The sequence below is a fragment of the Stomoxys calcitrans genome, chromosome 3 (assembly GCF_963082655.1).
Source record: "Stomoxys calcitrans chromosome 3, idStoCalc2.1, whole genome shotgun sequence".
NCBI lineage: Eukaryota > Metazoa > Arthropoda > Insecta > Diptera > Muscidae > Stomoxys > Stomoxys calcitrans.
The window spans coordinates 47899409-47915001 of record NC_081554.1 but is presented as its reverse complement, the minus strand read 5'-3'; the positions used below and the strand labels follow the sequence as shown (position 1 = coordinate 47915001).

At 41.0% G+C, this 15593-nt stretch overlaps 1 protein-coding gene and 1 long non-coding RNA gene across 4 annotated transcripts in view; both read left to right on the top strand.

Moving 5' to 3' along the window:
* LOC106082767 (serine/threonine-protein kinase grp) overlaps nt 1-3804 on the top strand; it is a 146003-nt gene extending 142199 nt beyond the window's left edge. For all 3 annotated transcript variants that reach the window (XM_059364239.1, XM_013245496.2, XM_013245497.2), the window contains one exon: nt 3022-3804. In XM_059364239.1, coding sequence (XP_059220222.1) covers nt 3022-3689 — 668 coding nt within the window. In that variant the 3' untranslated portion in view covers nt 3690-3804. The remainder of the gene's footprint in view (nt 1-3021) is intronic.
* An 8717-nt stretch (nt 3805-12521) lies between these two features.
* Nucleotides 12522-15593, top strand: part of LOC106082765 (uncharacterized) — a 95193-nt gene continuing 92121 nt past the window's right edge. Inside the window, exon 1 of the long non-coding RNA XR_001220541.2 lies at nt 12522-12681. This is a non-coding gene — a long non-coding RNA (uncharacterized LOC106082765). The remainder of the gene's footprint in view (nt 12682-15593) is intronic.

Here is a 15593-nt window from a genome sequence, read left to right as displayed (position 1 = left end):
GACGGTAAGGTCAGGAACAGTCTTTCAGTGTAAGAAAGAGATTAACGCCTTCTCTGAGGATGGGAAAATCCGCATCATTTGGGTGCCGGTGCCATAACGGAGTAAGGGGAAATGAAAGGACAGACGATTTGGCGGCGAAGGCCAGACGACTGCCGTCAATAAACTTGGAGGAGTGCCGAGTTAAGGCAGTGGGCGACGAATGCACATGCAACATTGTGAAACAGCGAAACGGTCGGTAGGACGGCGAAAATCGAAAAAAGCACGGAATTCCTAACTTAAAATTTTCTTTTTAGAGGTTGCTTTATAGTTTTTAGAGCGGAAAACAAACCGATTACTGGCTTAGGTGTATGTCCATAGTGACATGGCGGATTAATATCTGCACCCTCTTTTCAACCTAACCTAACCTAATAGACAAATCGTGGGGATAAGAAGACTTATTTCTGCACGCCTCTCCGCGTGTCGCCTCCGGTCTTATAAAACCCGTCGGTTCCTGCTGCCTTGTTATTCCTGCATAAAATTCATTGGACCAGGCGGTATACATTTCAGATGGCACCCCTTCGGCTCCTGCTGCCTTGTTCTTCTTCAGCCGAAAATGCTACGTAGACCTCATTGTGACCTGGCGGCATACGTTCTATACCATCCTCAAGAATTGGTTCAGTTGTTATCCTTGTCGCCGCTACTATCGGATACCAACAGGTGGAAAAACGTTCTTACTATATCCTTAGCGCGCGATCTGCATCTGTTACCAGATTTTCTCTTTTGTCTCTGCATAAGAATGCACATTAGAGTAGCCCAAAAAAACCTAAATTTTTTCCCTTTGATCCCAATCAGCAAAATACGAAGTATTATGGCGATTGGTTAACGATAATCGGTGTTGCTACGAACTTCAAAGTTGGATGTAGTGCTTTCTAAGGAATACAGTTCAGTGTTTTAGGTCCTGGCAATACATTTATATCGAATTTATTACAAAACCACAAACTTTATCCTGCACCACCATTGCAACTGTGATAAAATGTATAAGTCGACTTAGAAATTTCTGCTGATTCGACTGAGCCATGTCCGTCTGTACGCATATCCTTCTGTGCTGATGCCCGTATGTCGTTTTTTTTTTGTAACTAAGGTGGAAATCGCATATGGTATCCAATCATTACGAAAATATGCATATATGGGCTAAAGCCCAAAGACAAACGCTATTAATAGGTAAAAATCGGTTCAGATTTAGATATAGCTCCTATTAAAAGGGTGATTTTTTAGTCATTATCTTTTTACCAACACTTCTTGAAACAGCTCACGCACGTCTCGGGTTTTGTTTCACTGTCAAACATCTTCAGTTTGCTCTATAATTAAACCATGAATCGTCTGACAAACGCACAACGCTTGCAAATTATTGAATTTTATTATCATAATGCGTGCTCTGTTAAGAAAGTTCATCGCGCGCTTCTTCCATTGAGCGACTAAGCTCATTTTTGGCTCAATGGGTACGTAAATAAGCAGAATTGTCATTTTGGAGTGAAGATCGGCCAAAATCATTGCAAGAGCTACCAATGCATCCAGAAAAAGTCACAGTTAGGTGCTATTTATGGGCTGGTGATATCATTAGACCGTACTTCTGCCAAGCTTCTTGTGGCAGCAATGAAAACCATGCTGATCGGACTTCTAAGTTCCAGTCTGTGTGATACTCATTGCTATTCCGTACTGGGTTTACTTCTTACTTCATCAGCCGAACTCAGGAAAGATTTCAAGGTGCCTTGCTCTTCTGCGCCGCTTTTCCAATTTCTGACACCTAGTTTCGAGATGTCTTTCTTGATTACGTCTTTCCATCGGAGTTTTGGCTTCACCTTAGGCGTTTGCCATGAGGTCTTTTTTCAAAAGATTTCACTCATTAGCTGGCACACCATCGGCTCCGGCTGCCTTGTTATTCTTAAGCTGCTACGTAGACCTCATTGCGTTACTATGAGGATATGCCACATGGATATATCATATGGAGGGATATACCAAAGCCATCATAACATGCAATGCCCAACCCTTTACGATAGCGTTGATGGCAAGTCACACGTATTCTTATGGTCTTTATTTCAGTCGTTGTTGAGACTGCAACACCAATCATTCATTCCAAAAATGGTTTTTTATATATTGAGAGAATTACAAATACTTTAAGAGAGTATCTCACACATACAGTCACATGTTAATTTTGGCCAACGCTGTTATACTCACATCTTTCCATTTCCCTCTTCATTTTCTGCGTAATAGGCGTTACTTGGAGAAGGATTAGCATATGCATTTCGCAGCATTTTCCATGAATTGGCCAATGGTTCGCCTTTGCGCTGTTATATCATCGAAACAGAGAGTGCTTTCATGGTCAGTTTTCTAGTCTGCAACGTTATTACAGAACGAACTGAAGATCACTTCACTCTGCCGCAATCTTTTCATTACTCGTCTTGTTGCTATACTCGAATACTGTGGGAGATTTCGAGTTGTTGGAAAACTTCCCGTGTGTCACTCTATAGAAATAGCAAGATTGCTGCGGATGATTCGCAAAAGTTGAATCAAGTAAATGTGGATAGACATTTTTCTTTCTTTGGGGTTTATAATCGACGATGGACTGTTGACGTACACCTTATTTTTCACTTGGCCTCAAAGGAAAATGTGGCAAGGTGTTAAATCACAAGATCACGGTGGCCAATTGTGATCACCTCTTCCAGAGACAACATGACCCGGAGACTTTTCCGTAAAAGAGCAATAGTTTCGTTGCAGATCATCAACATCCAACTGCCACCATAAAAAAAAGGAATCAAAACGCGTTAGATGGGGATACTTGAGCTTTCACGTCTTCAAGGACAACTCAGCCTACATATGCCTATGCACAGCTTTGAGCTGACATTAATTTATCCCAAAGAAATACAATTTTGTAAAAAGTCTATACATTTATTAGTCTATGGTGTTGTCTTTTTTTTCTATTTTCACTTGAAACCAAAAATTTAATCTGTATTTTTATTTATGCCTCTCTTTTTCTTGTCATAGATCGTTCACGAGATCTGGTGGACTCGGCCGCTGCCCTAGAGATACGTTCGCCCAAAGCCAAGCGTCAACGTCAAATGTCCAGCCATCACAGCACCAATAGTAATCCCAACATCGATGATACCATCTCCCGCAATTATTGTTCGCAACCTTTGCCAGTATTCAAGCATGACTTTGAAGCTCCCTCAAATCCTGAAGAGGCCGCTGATCATCCTGCTGCCCGCGAACATCGTTTGGGTTTCTGTTTCTCTCAGCCCGCTATGTTGGATGATCTATTGTTGTGCACACAAATGAATCAAACTCAATCGGCATCCCAGAATCTCTTCCAGCGTTTGGTGCGACGTATGACAAGATTCTTTGTCACCATGCGGCAAGAGGAGACTATTAAGCGACTGGTGGCCACAATTGAAAAGTTGGGCTATACATGGAAAATCTGTGAAGATAATCTGGTGGTCACCATAACTACCATAGATAGGCGGAAATTGCATTTAGTATTTAAGGCGCACATAATCGAGATGGATGGTAAAATACTTTTGGATTTCCGTTTATCCAAGGGCTGTGGTTTAGAATTTAAGCGTCGTTTTATAAAAATTAAACAGTTGATGGAAGATGTGGTGCTAAAAGGTCCGGTGACCTGGCCCATAGCTATTGCCACAAATTGTGTACCCTAAAGGGGAAAGCTGTCAAGCGAACACATTTAAACTTGTTGAAGGCAATAGCTGAGGGGAGAATAATTAATTTTTGGACAATTTTTATATTGATGAATATATATTTTTTGTATTATCATTTTTAATCATATATTTTAGAGCATAGAATTTTTCAATTATTTAGAGAGCTGTTTTTTTTTTATTTGAACTAAAATTTAAGGAATTTAATAAAAGAGGAATAAAGTCTAGATTTGATATAAAAATAATTAAAATAAATAAGAAAGTCTAAAAAATTAAAAAAAATATATAAATTATAGTTCTTCAGGATTTCGATATACCAAAAATCTAATAATGAAACATCACTTAGTCAAAAAATTCTATGCTCTTAAATATTTTGTACTTTTTTAATTTGAGAAGACTTTTTGCATTATAATCTTAGATCATACAATTTGATGAAAGTAAAATCGTTTTCTACAGTTGGTGGTTTTAGTCCCCATCATTTTTTAATAGAATTCTTTCTAAACCTGCTAATAAGACCAAATCACTTTATGTGCAGATGGGAAGTAAACTCCAATGTTATCATGGGTAAATAATAATAATTTAACCCTTTAAAAGAGAATTCAATTTGTTTTGCATCTAGATCAAGAACCTCAGAACGAATTTTTCAGCTACAGTCAAACCCTGACACAACAACAATTCATAGTTATTTCGCCATTTGAAGCTTCCCACACACACATATTGGAATTATTTATCTCACAAGGATTTTGGGTCTCAGTCCAAATTTTCTTGAGCAGCCTCTCTAACAATTGGCCACTTATATTCATATAAAATACAGTACTCTACTCAAAAAAACCTTTCATTTAAGTTCCATAATGTACCAATCGGAATATGCCAGTATGTCCTTTTTAAGTTGGAGTGGTCCCCCTCACACTTTTCTCCTATTTTTTATATGAAACTCATACTCTAATCCCAAATACATATACCCGTTTCCGGGGGTTTTGGATAGGGCGTTCCCCCGCAGTTGCTTGACCCACAATTTAAATATTCGATTTATATATTCGAGTTACGTGATTTTTCGAACATCTTCCAATTCAAGATCATATTCAATGATACCAAAGAACTTATAAAAGTTGAGCAAGTGTGTGTTGTTATTCAAAACACTTTGACTGGCTAGTGTATCATGATTTCTGTTACGCCATGTAACTTTATCAGCTCCTTTGTTAAATTGATTAATGTGCCCTACATACCCAAAGACTATTGATTACAGTTTTTTTTTTTTTTGAAACAGGGCTTTAGTCCTTTTAGAGTACCATCAGAAATTGGCTGAAATCTTTGTCTTCGATTATAGTTATTATAGTCCTTATACAAATTTGGGCTGAGTTCTCATTTTCGGAGTTCTCATTTTTGGGGTTCTCAGCTCAAACTTTCTTGGGGTAATGGCGGCCGCTGTAACTCTTTGCCTACCTTTCATTAAGTTCCATATTATATCGATCGGCTTATACCACAGTTTTGGATCGTTTTAAGGTTAGGGTGATCCCCTTGATACTGTTCTCCTTATTTTTGTATGAAATTCGTACTCGATTTCCATATACCTTTCATTTAACATCCATATTGTACAGATCGGTATATATGCCCGTTTCGGGTGGTTTTTGATAGGGCGTTCCCCCCAGTTGCTTAACCCCTAATTTAAATATCAGATTTATATATTCGAGCTACTATTTTTGAACATAATCCAGAAATTTGGATTAAATCGGGTACTCATCGTCTTCGATTAGTAGTATCCTAAAACAAGTTTGGACTGAGTTCTCAGCTTTGAGTTTCTCGGCTCAAACTTTCTTCGGCTTATGGCGGCCGGTGTGACTCTTCGCCCCTAATTACCATATTATGTATGATGCGTATTCTTAAGTCCCACATTGTATCGATCGGCATATATGACAGTTTGGGCCGGTTTAAAGGATTGGGTGTTTCCCCTTTTCTTTTCTCCTAATTTTTATATTAAATTCGTACTCTATTCCCAAAACCTTTCATTTAAGACGCATATTGTACAGATCGGTATGTATGCCCGTTTCCGGGGGTTTTGGATAGGGCGTTCCCCTCAGTTGCCTGACCCCTTATTTAAATATATGAGATTTATATATTCGAGTTACTTTTAGAGTACAAACAGAAATTATCTTAAATCAACTACTCTTCGTCCGGTTTAAAGAATGGGGTGGTCCCCCTAATTCTTTTCTCCTCATTTTTATATGAAATTCGTACTCTATTTTCAAATACCTTTTATTTAAGACCCATATTGTACAGATCGGTATATATGCCGGTTTCGGAGTTTTGGATAGGGAGTTCCCCCAGTTGCTTGACCCCTAATTTAAATATTTTTTTGGGCTGATTTCGCTTTTTTTCAAGTTTTCAGTCTGGGGTTCTCAGCTTCAACTTTCTTGGGGTTTAACCCCCAAATAGATTTCCTTAAGTACTCTATTGTGAAATACCTTTCATTTAAGACCCATATTGTACGGATCACTATATATGCCTGTTTTGGGGGGTTTTTGGATAGGGGGTTCCCTCCAGTAGCTTGACCCCTAATTTAAATATCAATTTGTTAATTTGGGTTATTTTTTGAGTACAAATAAAAACTAGCTGAATTCGAGTACCCTTCTTTCGTAGTAGTAGTAGTTGTAGCCACATTTGCATGTGGAGTTGGTGATCCTCCTCAAGATCTTTTAGGCGAGCAGCTCGTTCCGGTTTATAGGACCGATCACCTCAGGAACATGGTGGCCATCGGTTATTTAAAGGTGCCAATAATTCGCTTTGTCGTGTCGAGCATCACAGGCACGAGCAAAGACCCGGTGCCACCCGGCCCCTCCACTCGATACCGCTGATTGTCCACGACTGCAGTTGCAGCTACTCCGTATAGAGCATTCCACTATCCACAATCTGTAGACGCGCCCGGTAGCTCCCAGCTAAGCTTTTCGTGATAACGAAGAACACCACACAGATTGAAGTTCAAAGCCTGTGTGCTGTTCATAGTTATCCCTTGCCGAGACCCTTCTTTTGTCTTCGGTTAGAGTTATATATAAAAGGGCCTATAAAAAGTTTGGCCTCAGTTGGAGTTCTTAGTTTTGGGGTTCCCAGATAAAAACTTTTTTGGTATTGGGACGATCGTTGTGGCTCGTAGCCCTTAATTGTTATATCAAAGAGAGTACTGTATTTCCAAACATCTTTCTTTAAGTCCTATATTGTACCGCCGATGGGTATTTATCAGAGTTTTAGGTAGTTCGGGTAGCTCCCTAACACGTTTTCCCTAATCTGTATATAAAATTCTTACTCTATTCTCAAATACCTTTCATTTAGGTCCCATATTTTATCAATAGGTTCACCCCAGAGCTGACCTTAAGTTTAATCAGCAATTTGTAAATTTGGGTTTAGAGTACAAATAAAACTTAGCCTAAATTGAGCACCCTTCTTTTTCGGTTAAAGTCCTAAAAAATGTTTACATCGGTAAACAGTGACAGAATAGTCTACAAACCCAATTAAAAAACCCCGTTTTAAAAATCGAAATATACGAAAAAGTTTTTCTGCCAAATATCGAATGTTGCTAAATTGTATACCATGGTCACTAGTGGTATGGTTAGTTAAAATTTATTGGATATCATATTCTTATTATGTAGCTCCCAGTTTACGAAGCAGCCATTTACGAAAAGGTATGAAGACTTATTTGTGCCACTGTATATGTCCCGAGTGGTTTTTAAGGTGGATTGGTTCCCTTGCCACTTGTCTCCCTATTTGTAAATGTCTGGACTGGACTTCCATCGATGGTCATTGATTTCAGGTACTTTTATTTAGCTCCCAAGGGGAGAGATTCGACTCCCAAAGGGTAGAGATTCGGCTGTGTGACCACGAGAATGAATATCACTAGAATGAAAGGTTTTAGATTTTAATATCTCACACAGTTCGTTCGAGGGTATATGTGCGGATAGAGCAGGCCACCGTTTTCCTCATCAGCGTTTCGCCTCCGATGGGAAAGACATATTCCTATGCATGTGTGCGGATTGAGCAGGCGAGCATTTTCCTCATAAGAGTGTCGCCTCCGTTTGAATATAGTTCAGTTGACAATCCATCGGCTCCTGCTGCCTTTTCGTTCTTCAGTGGTGTTTTTGCTTCTCATTCTTAGTCTATTCCCCAATACCTATCATTTAAGTCTCATATTAGGTCGATTAGTATATATGCCCGCTTCGAGGGGTTTGGCTGGGACATTCGCCCCTGATGTTCAACCCCTAATTGTAGTTTTAGTATTTCGCAAAATGTTGGTTGTAGCAGTGTGTTGTGTTCTATCTTTCGTCTGCCTGATTCTGTTGAGTGTGCAGATCCAGAAACTCTACGACTAAGATGCGTTGCGTTCAGAGGGATCTGGGTCTGAAACGAGTGGGTCTGGCTGGGCAGTTAAACAGGTGACGTGTGTCATGTGGTCCCTGATCACAATCGGGGCATACATCTTGCATGTTGGCATCTATCCATTCTCTGTAGGATTTGCCGGATCGTAATTGAGCCAGAACTACTCTGGTTTGTCGGGGGAGGTCAATTTCTGCAATGGGAGGCGGTCGTTTTCCAAGGACCACATTCAGCCGGTAGCAATTCACCGCATTTGCTACCGTATCTGCATGAATGTTGTCTAGCCCCGCTTGATACGCCGCTTGATCTAAAGGTTCTTTCTTGTAGCGCTGAACCTCACGCTCTAGATTATGTAGATCTACCTTCTTCTGGCTTCTGGGCGGTGAATACCTATCCACAAGATGATGATTTGGATGTTCTCCGCGATAACACCCAGGAGGCATTGCTTAGACCCCATGTAGTTATGTCTTCGCATGGGTAGGATCTTTGTCTCCTGATGGAGATGCTCCATGTGAGAACTGAGGAGACACCCCGTCGCAATTCGAACGTTGGCATTCTGACAGATCTGAATATTATTCCACTGCATGTCACAGAGCTGACGAGACCACACACGCGCTGCATAACTAACCACATGGAACCCTTCGTCTTCGTTTGAGATTAGAATGGGCCACAAGAAACCGCCTGGCCCAAGAACTTCAAATGCTAATACCCTCATTCTAAGACAATTCCTGTAATTTAAGTAGGACACCATTGATATTAGGCACGAATATGGACAAAATATCACCCATATGTTTTAGTTGTAGTAAAATGGACTGACTTTCCCATTGCAGTTATACTTTTTATTTCATTGGCTTCACTTTCAATCAGAAATAAAATGTGAGCAAGATATTTGGCAGTTGTTTTCACATATCCATCTTCACAATTTAACAAAATTCAAACTATTAAATAAAATTTTAAAATCAGAACACAATTTATATGCTGAACTGCACCAAGATAGCCTATGATTCGTTTTGTTTTATTACATTTAGTACTTTATGTTATTTCCTGTGTATTTTGTTAACATCAATAAATTTCCTTAATATTCTTTCCTTAATATTATTAACTTAAATTATATGATATGTTTCGTTCGTAACTCCCCTATTGTGGGAAATAGAAATGCCTTAACACACCGACTCATTGTTTTATGTCAACTCAATTTTAGATAGAATAACTCTAAGTAAAAAAATAATATTTAAAAAAAGTTATGTTTTTCTAATGAAATAAAAATGTGAAAAATAATGTTATGGCAAATGTTTGAATAATTTCAGATGCATATTAAGCGATATACAAGCATTTTTAAGTTTGCTGAAACGAAGCGAGTGAATGCGAATTTGTAGAGACAAAATTATGTCTGGAAATTCTGTCAAAGATGTAAGCATTACATCGATGCCTATGGTATGGGCTAGAAGCCCTCAAATGCCTAATTTTTGTTCACTGAGTCCATCGTCCCATGGCTTCAAATTGTCATGTCTTCAAAGATATCGCAAATGTTGATTCGCACTCTCAATACATATGTTGCATTCATATGACACTAGTGTTGATTTACAAATTATTTGAAGGAAATACCAGCAAACACAAAATATGTCTATTTTGAGTTAGGCAAATTAACGTTTGAACAAATTATTTAACGTGTCATAAACCCAATAGTGCCTACGACAAGTATGCCCCGTAACCAATCCCTGATGATGGTGAATGAATACCGCTAATCAGAATGATGTCAACGTACATATAACCCGGCTTAACCCATTGAGTGCCAAATGGTTTTGACAAAAATCTTCCCAGGAGGCCAAAAATTTCTTAGAAATTCCTTGTCCATTGTGACCCTTACTTTCTATTTTATACTAGCTGCTCCAGTGCGCTTCGCTTCAACCTACAATTGCTTTTTATACCCACCACCATAGGATGGGGGTATACTAATCTAGTCATTCTGTTTGTAACATCTCTATACATTGATCTAAGACCCCATATAGGGGTGAGGGACCCCTCGATACTTGGGGACATATTTTTGTAAAAAGTTCGAACTTTACTCTTAAATACCTTTTATTTGATACCCACATTGTCCCAATCGATAAACATTCCCGTTTGGGTAGGTTTTGGGGTGGGGTCATCCCCCAGATTATTTGAGCCTAAAGTTTTTTTTTACCAATTTTTTGTTTTTGAGTTGCCATAAGGAAGCATACAAAATTTTGCTTAAATCGGTGCACCCATCTCCGAGATCTAGGGTTTTAGAAAATTGGGGAAAGGAGGAATTTCCAGGGATCGGATTCTTACTTTACTGTCCTATAGACTGTTTGTCTATATCGAAACAAATTTTTCGTGTAATTCAAAAGTTTGCCTAAATCGGACATATTTCCCGACCATGGCAATATGGGACTCAAAGGAAAGGTATTTGCGAGTAGAATATGAATCTGATACCCAAATATGGGACCACGTTTCTGGGGGTCCACCCCTTTCCCAAAACACCCCCCAAACAGAACTTATATACTGACCATGGGAATATGGGGCTTAAATAAAAGGATTTGAATGTAGAAAACGAATCTTATATCAAAATATGGGACCAAGTGTTTGGGGGGCCGTCTCTCTCCAAAAACATCCCCCAATGGGGACAAATTTACGACCATAGCAATATGGGGCTCAAATGAAAGGCCTTTGGGTGTTAAGCACGAATCTGATATCAATATTGTGGAAAACGTTTATGTGGGGCCATCCCACCCCCACAATAACACACAAATAGTAAGTATTTTCTGACTATTGCAATATGAGATTCGTGGAACACGAATCCGATATATATTTTCAAGGCCAACTCACTGAGTGGCCGCCCATCCCACAAAACAACCCCCAAGCCGGTCATGTTTGCCGACTATGGAAATATGGGGCTCAAATTAAAGGTATGTGGGAGTAGACCACGTATCTGATATCAACAATAGGGGCCAACTGTCTAACGGACGTCCCACCACCATAACAACCCCCAAATAGGACATATTTGCTCACCAAGACAATTTGGGTCTTAAAGAGAGTGGAACTAAATATTCATAGTTTTTAGGGCCAATACCCCAAACCGGACATATTTGCTGACTTTTGCAATAAGGAGTTTAAATAAGATTATAAAACGAATTTGACATCCAATTTTGAGGGCAATTGTAAAATGACATATAGATATATGAGAATAAAGCACGTTGGTGATATATTTTCCGGGCTTAGTATTTGGGGGACCACCCCAATCCTAAATCGGGCATATTTACCGACCATGTCAATGTGGAACTTAAATGAAAGGAATTGGGGGGTAGAGCAAGAATTGATACCTATTTTCGGCACCAATTTTCTGGGGTCTACCCCTTTCCCAAAATACCCCACAAACAGCAATTTTTTAGTGACCATCGCAATATGGGGCTCAAATAAAGGTATTTGGGAGTAGAATAGGAATTGGATATCCAAATGTAGGACCATGTATTTAGGGCATCGACCCTTCCCCAAAGGATTAAAAATTTTCGACCATGCCAATATGTGGCTCAAATGAAAGGTATTTGAGATTAGAAAACGACTTTGATAACCTATTTTGGGGTCATGTGTTTGGGGGACGCCTCATCCTGTAAACTCCTCTTAAGCCAATGGCAATATCGGGTTTAAGTTAATGGTATTTGACAGAAGAGCACGATGCTGATATTTTTTCAGGGCCAAGTATCTGGGGGACCACCCCTCCCCCGAAAACACCACTAAATCAGACATCATGAGAATATCGGGCTGAAATGAAGTATTTTCAAAATGGAGTACACCTTACATCCAAATATAAATTCGTAGACCAATAAAGATCATGTGGGATTCAGATAAAGGCACTTATATTGTTAAACTGTTAGTCAAGTTTGCATGGTATTTCACTATTCCTATACCAGATTCGTACTCTACTTCCAATTTCCTTTAATTTGATACCCATAGTGCCCCAATCGATAAATATGTTATTTTTGGGATGTTTTTTTGGCGGTGATCGGCCCCACGGCACTAGGTGTCAATTTTTACGTCAAGTTGTACTCTACTCTTAAATACCTTTCCCCCAGGTAATTCGACCTCAAAGTTTCATATCAATGTTGTGTTTCTGGGTTACCATAAGGCGGCATGGAAAATTTTGCTTATATCGGTGCACCCGTCTCCGAGATCTAGTGTTTTTGAAAATTGTGGTAAGGGGAAGGGTCCGCCCCCCATCGGATATAAAAAAATGAAGTACCCTATTTTCACCGGGGGGTCAAGCTCTACCATCTGTGAAAATTCCATGAATTTCGGTTCAGCCGTTTTTGAGTCTATACGGAACAGACAAACAAATAAACAAACAAAGCGCTACAATTTCATTTTTAATTTTTTTACTGTATAAAATATTATTTAATTATTGCTTTTGTTCTGCAAATCCGCCACATAAATTATTCCTCATTACTTTCAGATGCATGACACCAACGGTTTGCAAAACGAGTGACATTGTATTAAATTCGGTTTGTCTCCGGGCACAACTGGACGCGATGAATCTTCAGCAAATGAGCAAGGCACGATATAACTTGCAAACTTCCCAAACGACCACCAATGCAATTTTGAGCTCCATCGCCAAATGGTAAATATATTATGAAATTTATAGTTTTTTTTTTATTTTATTTTATTTTCAAATATGAGCTTTTAAAAAAATTTTTTTTGAAGCTGATGCTGAGGTCTAAAACAATCTGAGCCTAGGGTCCCTATCGTATAGGCACTTTACCCAAAAACTTATGTATTCGATTCGTACTCTACTTCTAAAGGCCTTTCACTCCCGATCAGCCTAAATGTTAGAATATGGTTTTTCTTGGGGGTTGGAGGGCCTCGAGCGTCTTGTGCCGTAAATTTGTACTTCTGATTTCTACTGTACTAAAGACCATTCGTTTAAGTACCCTTTGGATCCTATCCGCTTTTATTACCGCTGACGGGTCTAAGTGTGTTGGTTGGGTCCAAAACACTTGGTCCCAAATTTGGATTTCAGATTCGAACTCTTCTTTTAAATGCCTTTCATAAGAGTCCCATATTGAACCGGGCGCCCTACATGTTCCTTTGTGTTTTTTTTTGAGTTTGTGGCGGGCCATAGAATTTTTTTAATACCCATGTATGGTTGGGTGTTTTTGGGAAAGCGAAATTCCCCCAATTACTTGAGGCAATATTTTTTTACAGATTTGTTCTCTATTTCTCAGTCTACCGCATCCATAACACCCATATTCGAACTATGGCCGCAACCATCCTCCTTCAGCATACCGAGCTTCAAATATAGGCCTCAATGAACTGCTTATCCAACATCGCCTTAAGGCCTGAATGTGGTGCGGATCTCAGTGCGCCTGTGACCCCGACGCAGGCCAGTCTCTGGTCCTTCTCGAACTCCCTCGCACGCGTCGTCTTCTCTACGGCATTCCACCATACCAGTGCTCCATAGGCCTGTACTAGTCTCACGATGGCCGTATACATCCAATGAATCATCTTGGGAGTTACATTCTCCTGCATAAGTAAAAAGGGCACAGTGCCTTACGGCTTCTTTCCTCGGTGTTCCTCTTCCAAGACAGTTTCGAATCGAGGACTATGCCCAGGTACTTCGCCTCTTTCAACAGCCTCAGGGTGACCCATTCAAGGACGGGAGTTTGAACTCCGGTATCTTATAGCTATACTTCGACTTCCCTGGGTTGGCCCTCAACCTATTTCTGGTAGCCCATCGCGACAACCTCCTCAGTGACCCTTCCATGATCTCGCTGATCGTCGGACCAGCAGCACGACGTCGTCCGCATAAGCGATAATCCTCGTGCCCTCCCCACCGAGATCTATCAGGATTTCATTAAGCGCGAGGTTCCATAGAATCGGCGAGAACACCTCTTCTTGGGGCGTTTCTCTGGTCAGTCGTCTTCCGACCACACTATCTCCCAGGTTCGCATTAATAATCCTGCCATAAAGCATATTATAGGTCCCCTGGGAGATTAAGGGGTGAATCTCCGTGCGGTCCATTGCGCCGACTATCGCCCCTATCTCCACATTATTGAAGGCCCCCTCAATATTCAAGAAGGCCGCCAAAGTGTACTTCTTCTGTCGAAGAGACGTTTCTACCTCCTGTACCGCCTTGTGAAGTAACGTCTCCGAACTGCCTTTGAGGAAAGCGTGTTGTGCCCACTGAAGTTTGCCCCTGTCATTCCCCCTCTTACGCTCAGGTCACTCAGTTTTTCCAGTGTTTTCAGCAAAAACGAATACAGACTAATAGGCTTATAATTCTTCATCGTACTGTGGTTTTTTTTCCCGCCTTGGCGATAAAGACCACCTTGACTTCCCTCCATGCCCTGGGTATGTAGGATCATGCCAGACTCACTCGGAAAATCCTCTCAATCCAGGGCAGGGTGACGCCAAGGGTCTCCTGCTGCCAAAAGCCTGGCCGTCAGGTCCGACCGATTTAAATGGTCGAAAAGTGCGGCCCGTCCACGCTATCTTCTCCTTGTCAACGATGTCCCTGATAAGGTCATCCGTTAAGGAAACATATGTAGTTATTGCGATATCTTGATCGCCGACCTCTTCGTGGCCACCTGGAAAATGAGCATCCATCAAAAGTTCTACCGTCTCCTGCCCACTCTCAGTGTAAGTCCCGTCCTCCCTCCTCTTGGAGCTAGGCGTGATGGGAACATTCGAGAGCACTTTGCGCATCCTAGCATGCCTCACTAGTGCTTTCCAATTCCCCACAAAATTTCGCCCAGGAACTGCTCTTCGACTTCCTTCTTGAACTAGCCAAGGGCGTCGCGATACTCGTCCCAGCCCTCTACCGTGTTCTCTCTCTTGACCTTTTTAAAAAGCCTTCTGCTCTCCCTCCTGAGCACTTTCAAACCCGGTGACCACCATGACTGGCTGGTTTTAATTGGCGGTACTCTTTGGGGACATGCCTTCAAAAAGGCCTCGTTCGGACATTCCGTGACAAGATCGACTCCGGCCTCCAGTTCCCTTGCGTCCTCCAGAGGCCCCTTGGGGGCCCAAATTTCTGCATCTGTTCCCTGAACTTCTCGCAGTCGGTCCTCCTCGGGTTTTTGTATGGCATCCTCCTCCCCCTCTCGTGCTCGAACTGAAAACATATCCTTTTGCAGCTTGCGCACAGTTGTCTCGGATAGAATGTGCTACGTAAGGATCGCTCAAGAAATGAAGGTGGGGGATTGGCCTTCGTGATACACCATTCAGGGAAGGGCCCGCACGATACACGTCATCTGTTTAACTGCCCGGCCAGACTCACTCGACTCAGACCCAGATCCCTGTGGACGCACCCCATCTTAGTGGCAGAGTTCCTGGGTCTTGACACTCAACAGAATCAAGCAGACGAAAGATGGAACACAATAAACTGCTACAACAACAACAACCATTCAGTGCAATATAGGCCCATTTCGCCTGCGCCTGGCGCTAGTGACCTCTACATAGAATGCATGGGGATTGCAGTCAGGTTCGGTACTGCCGAGATAGAGCTATACAACGTGTAAATAACGCCGATTG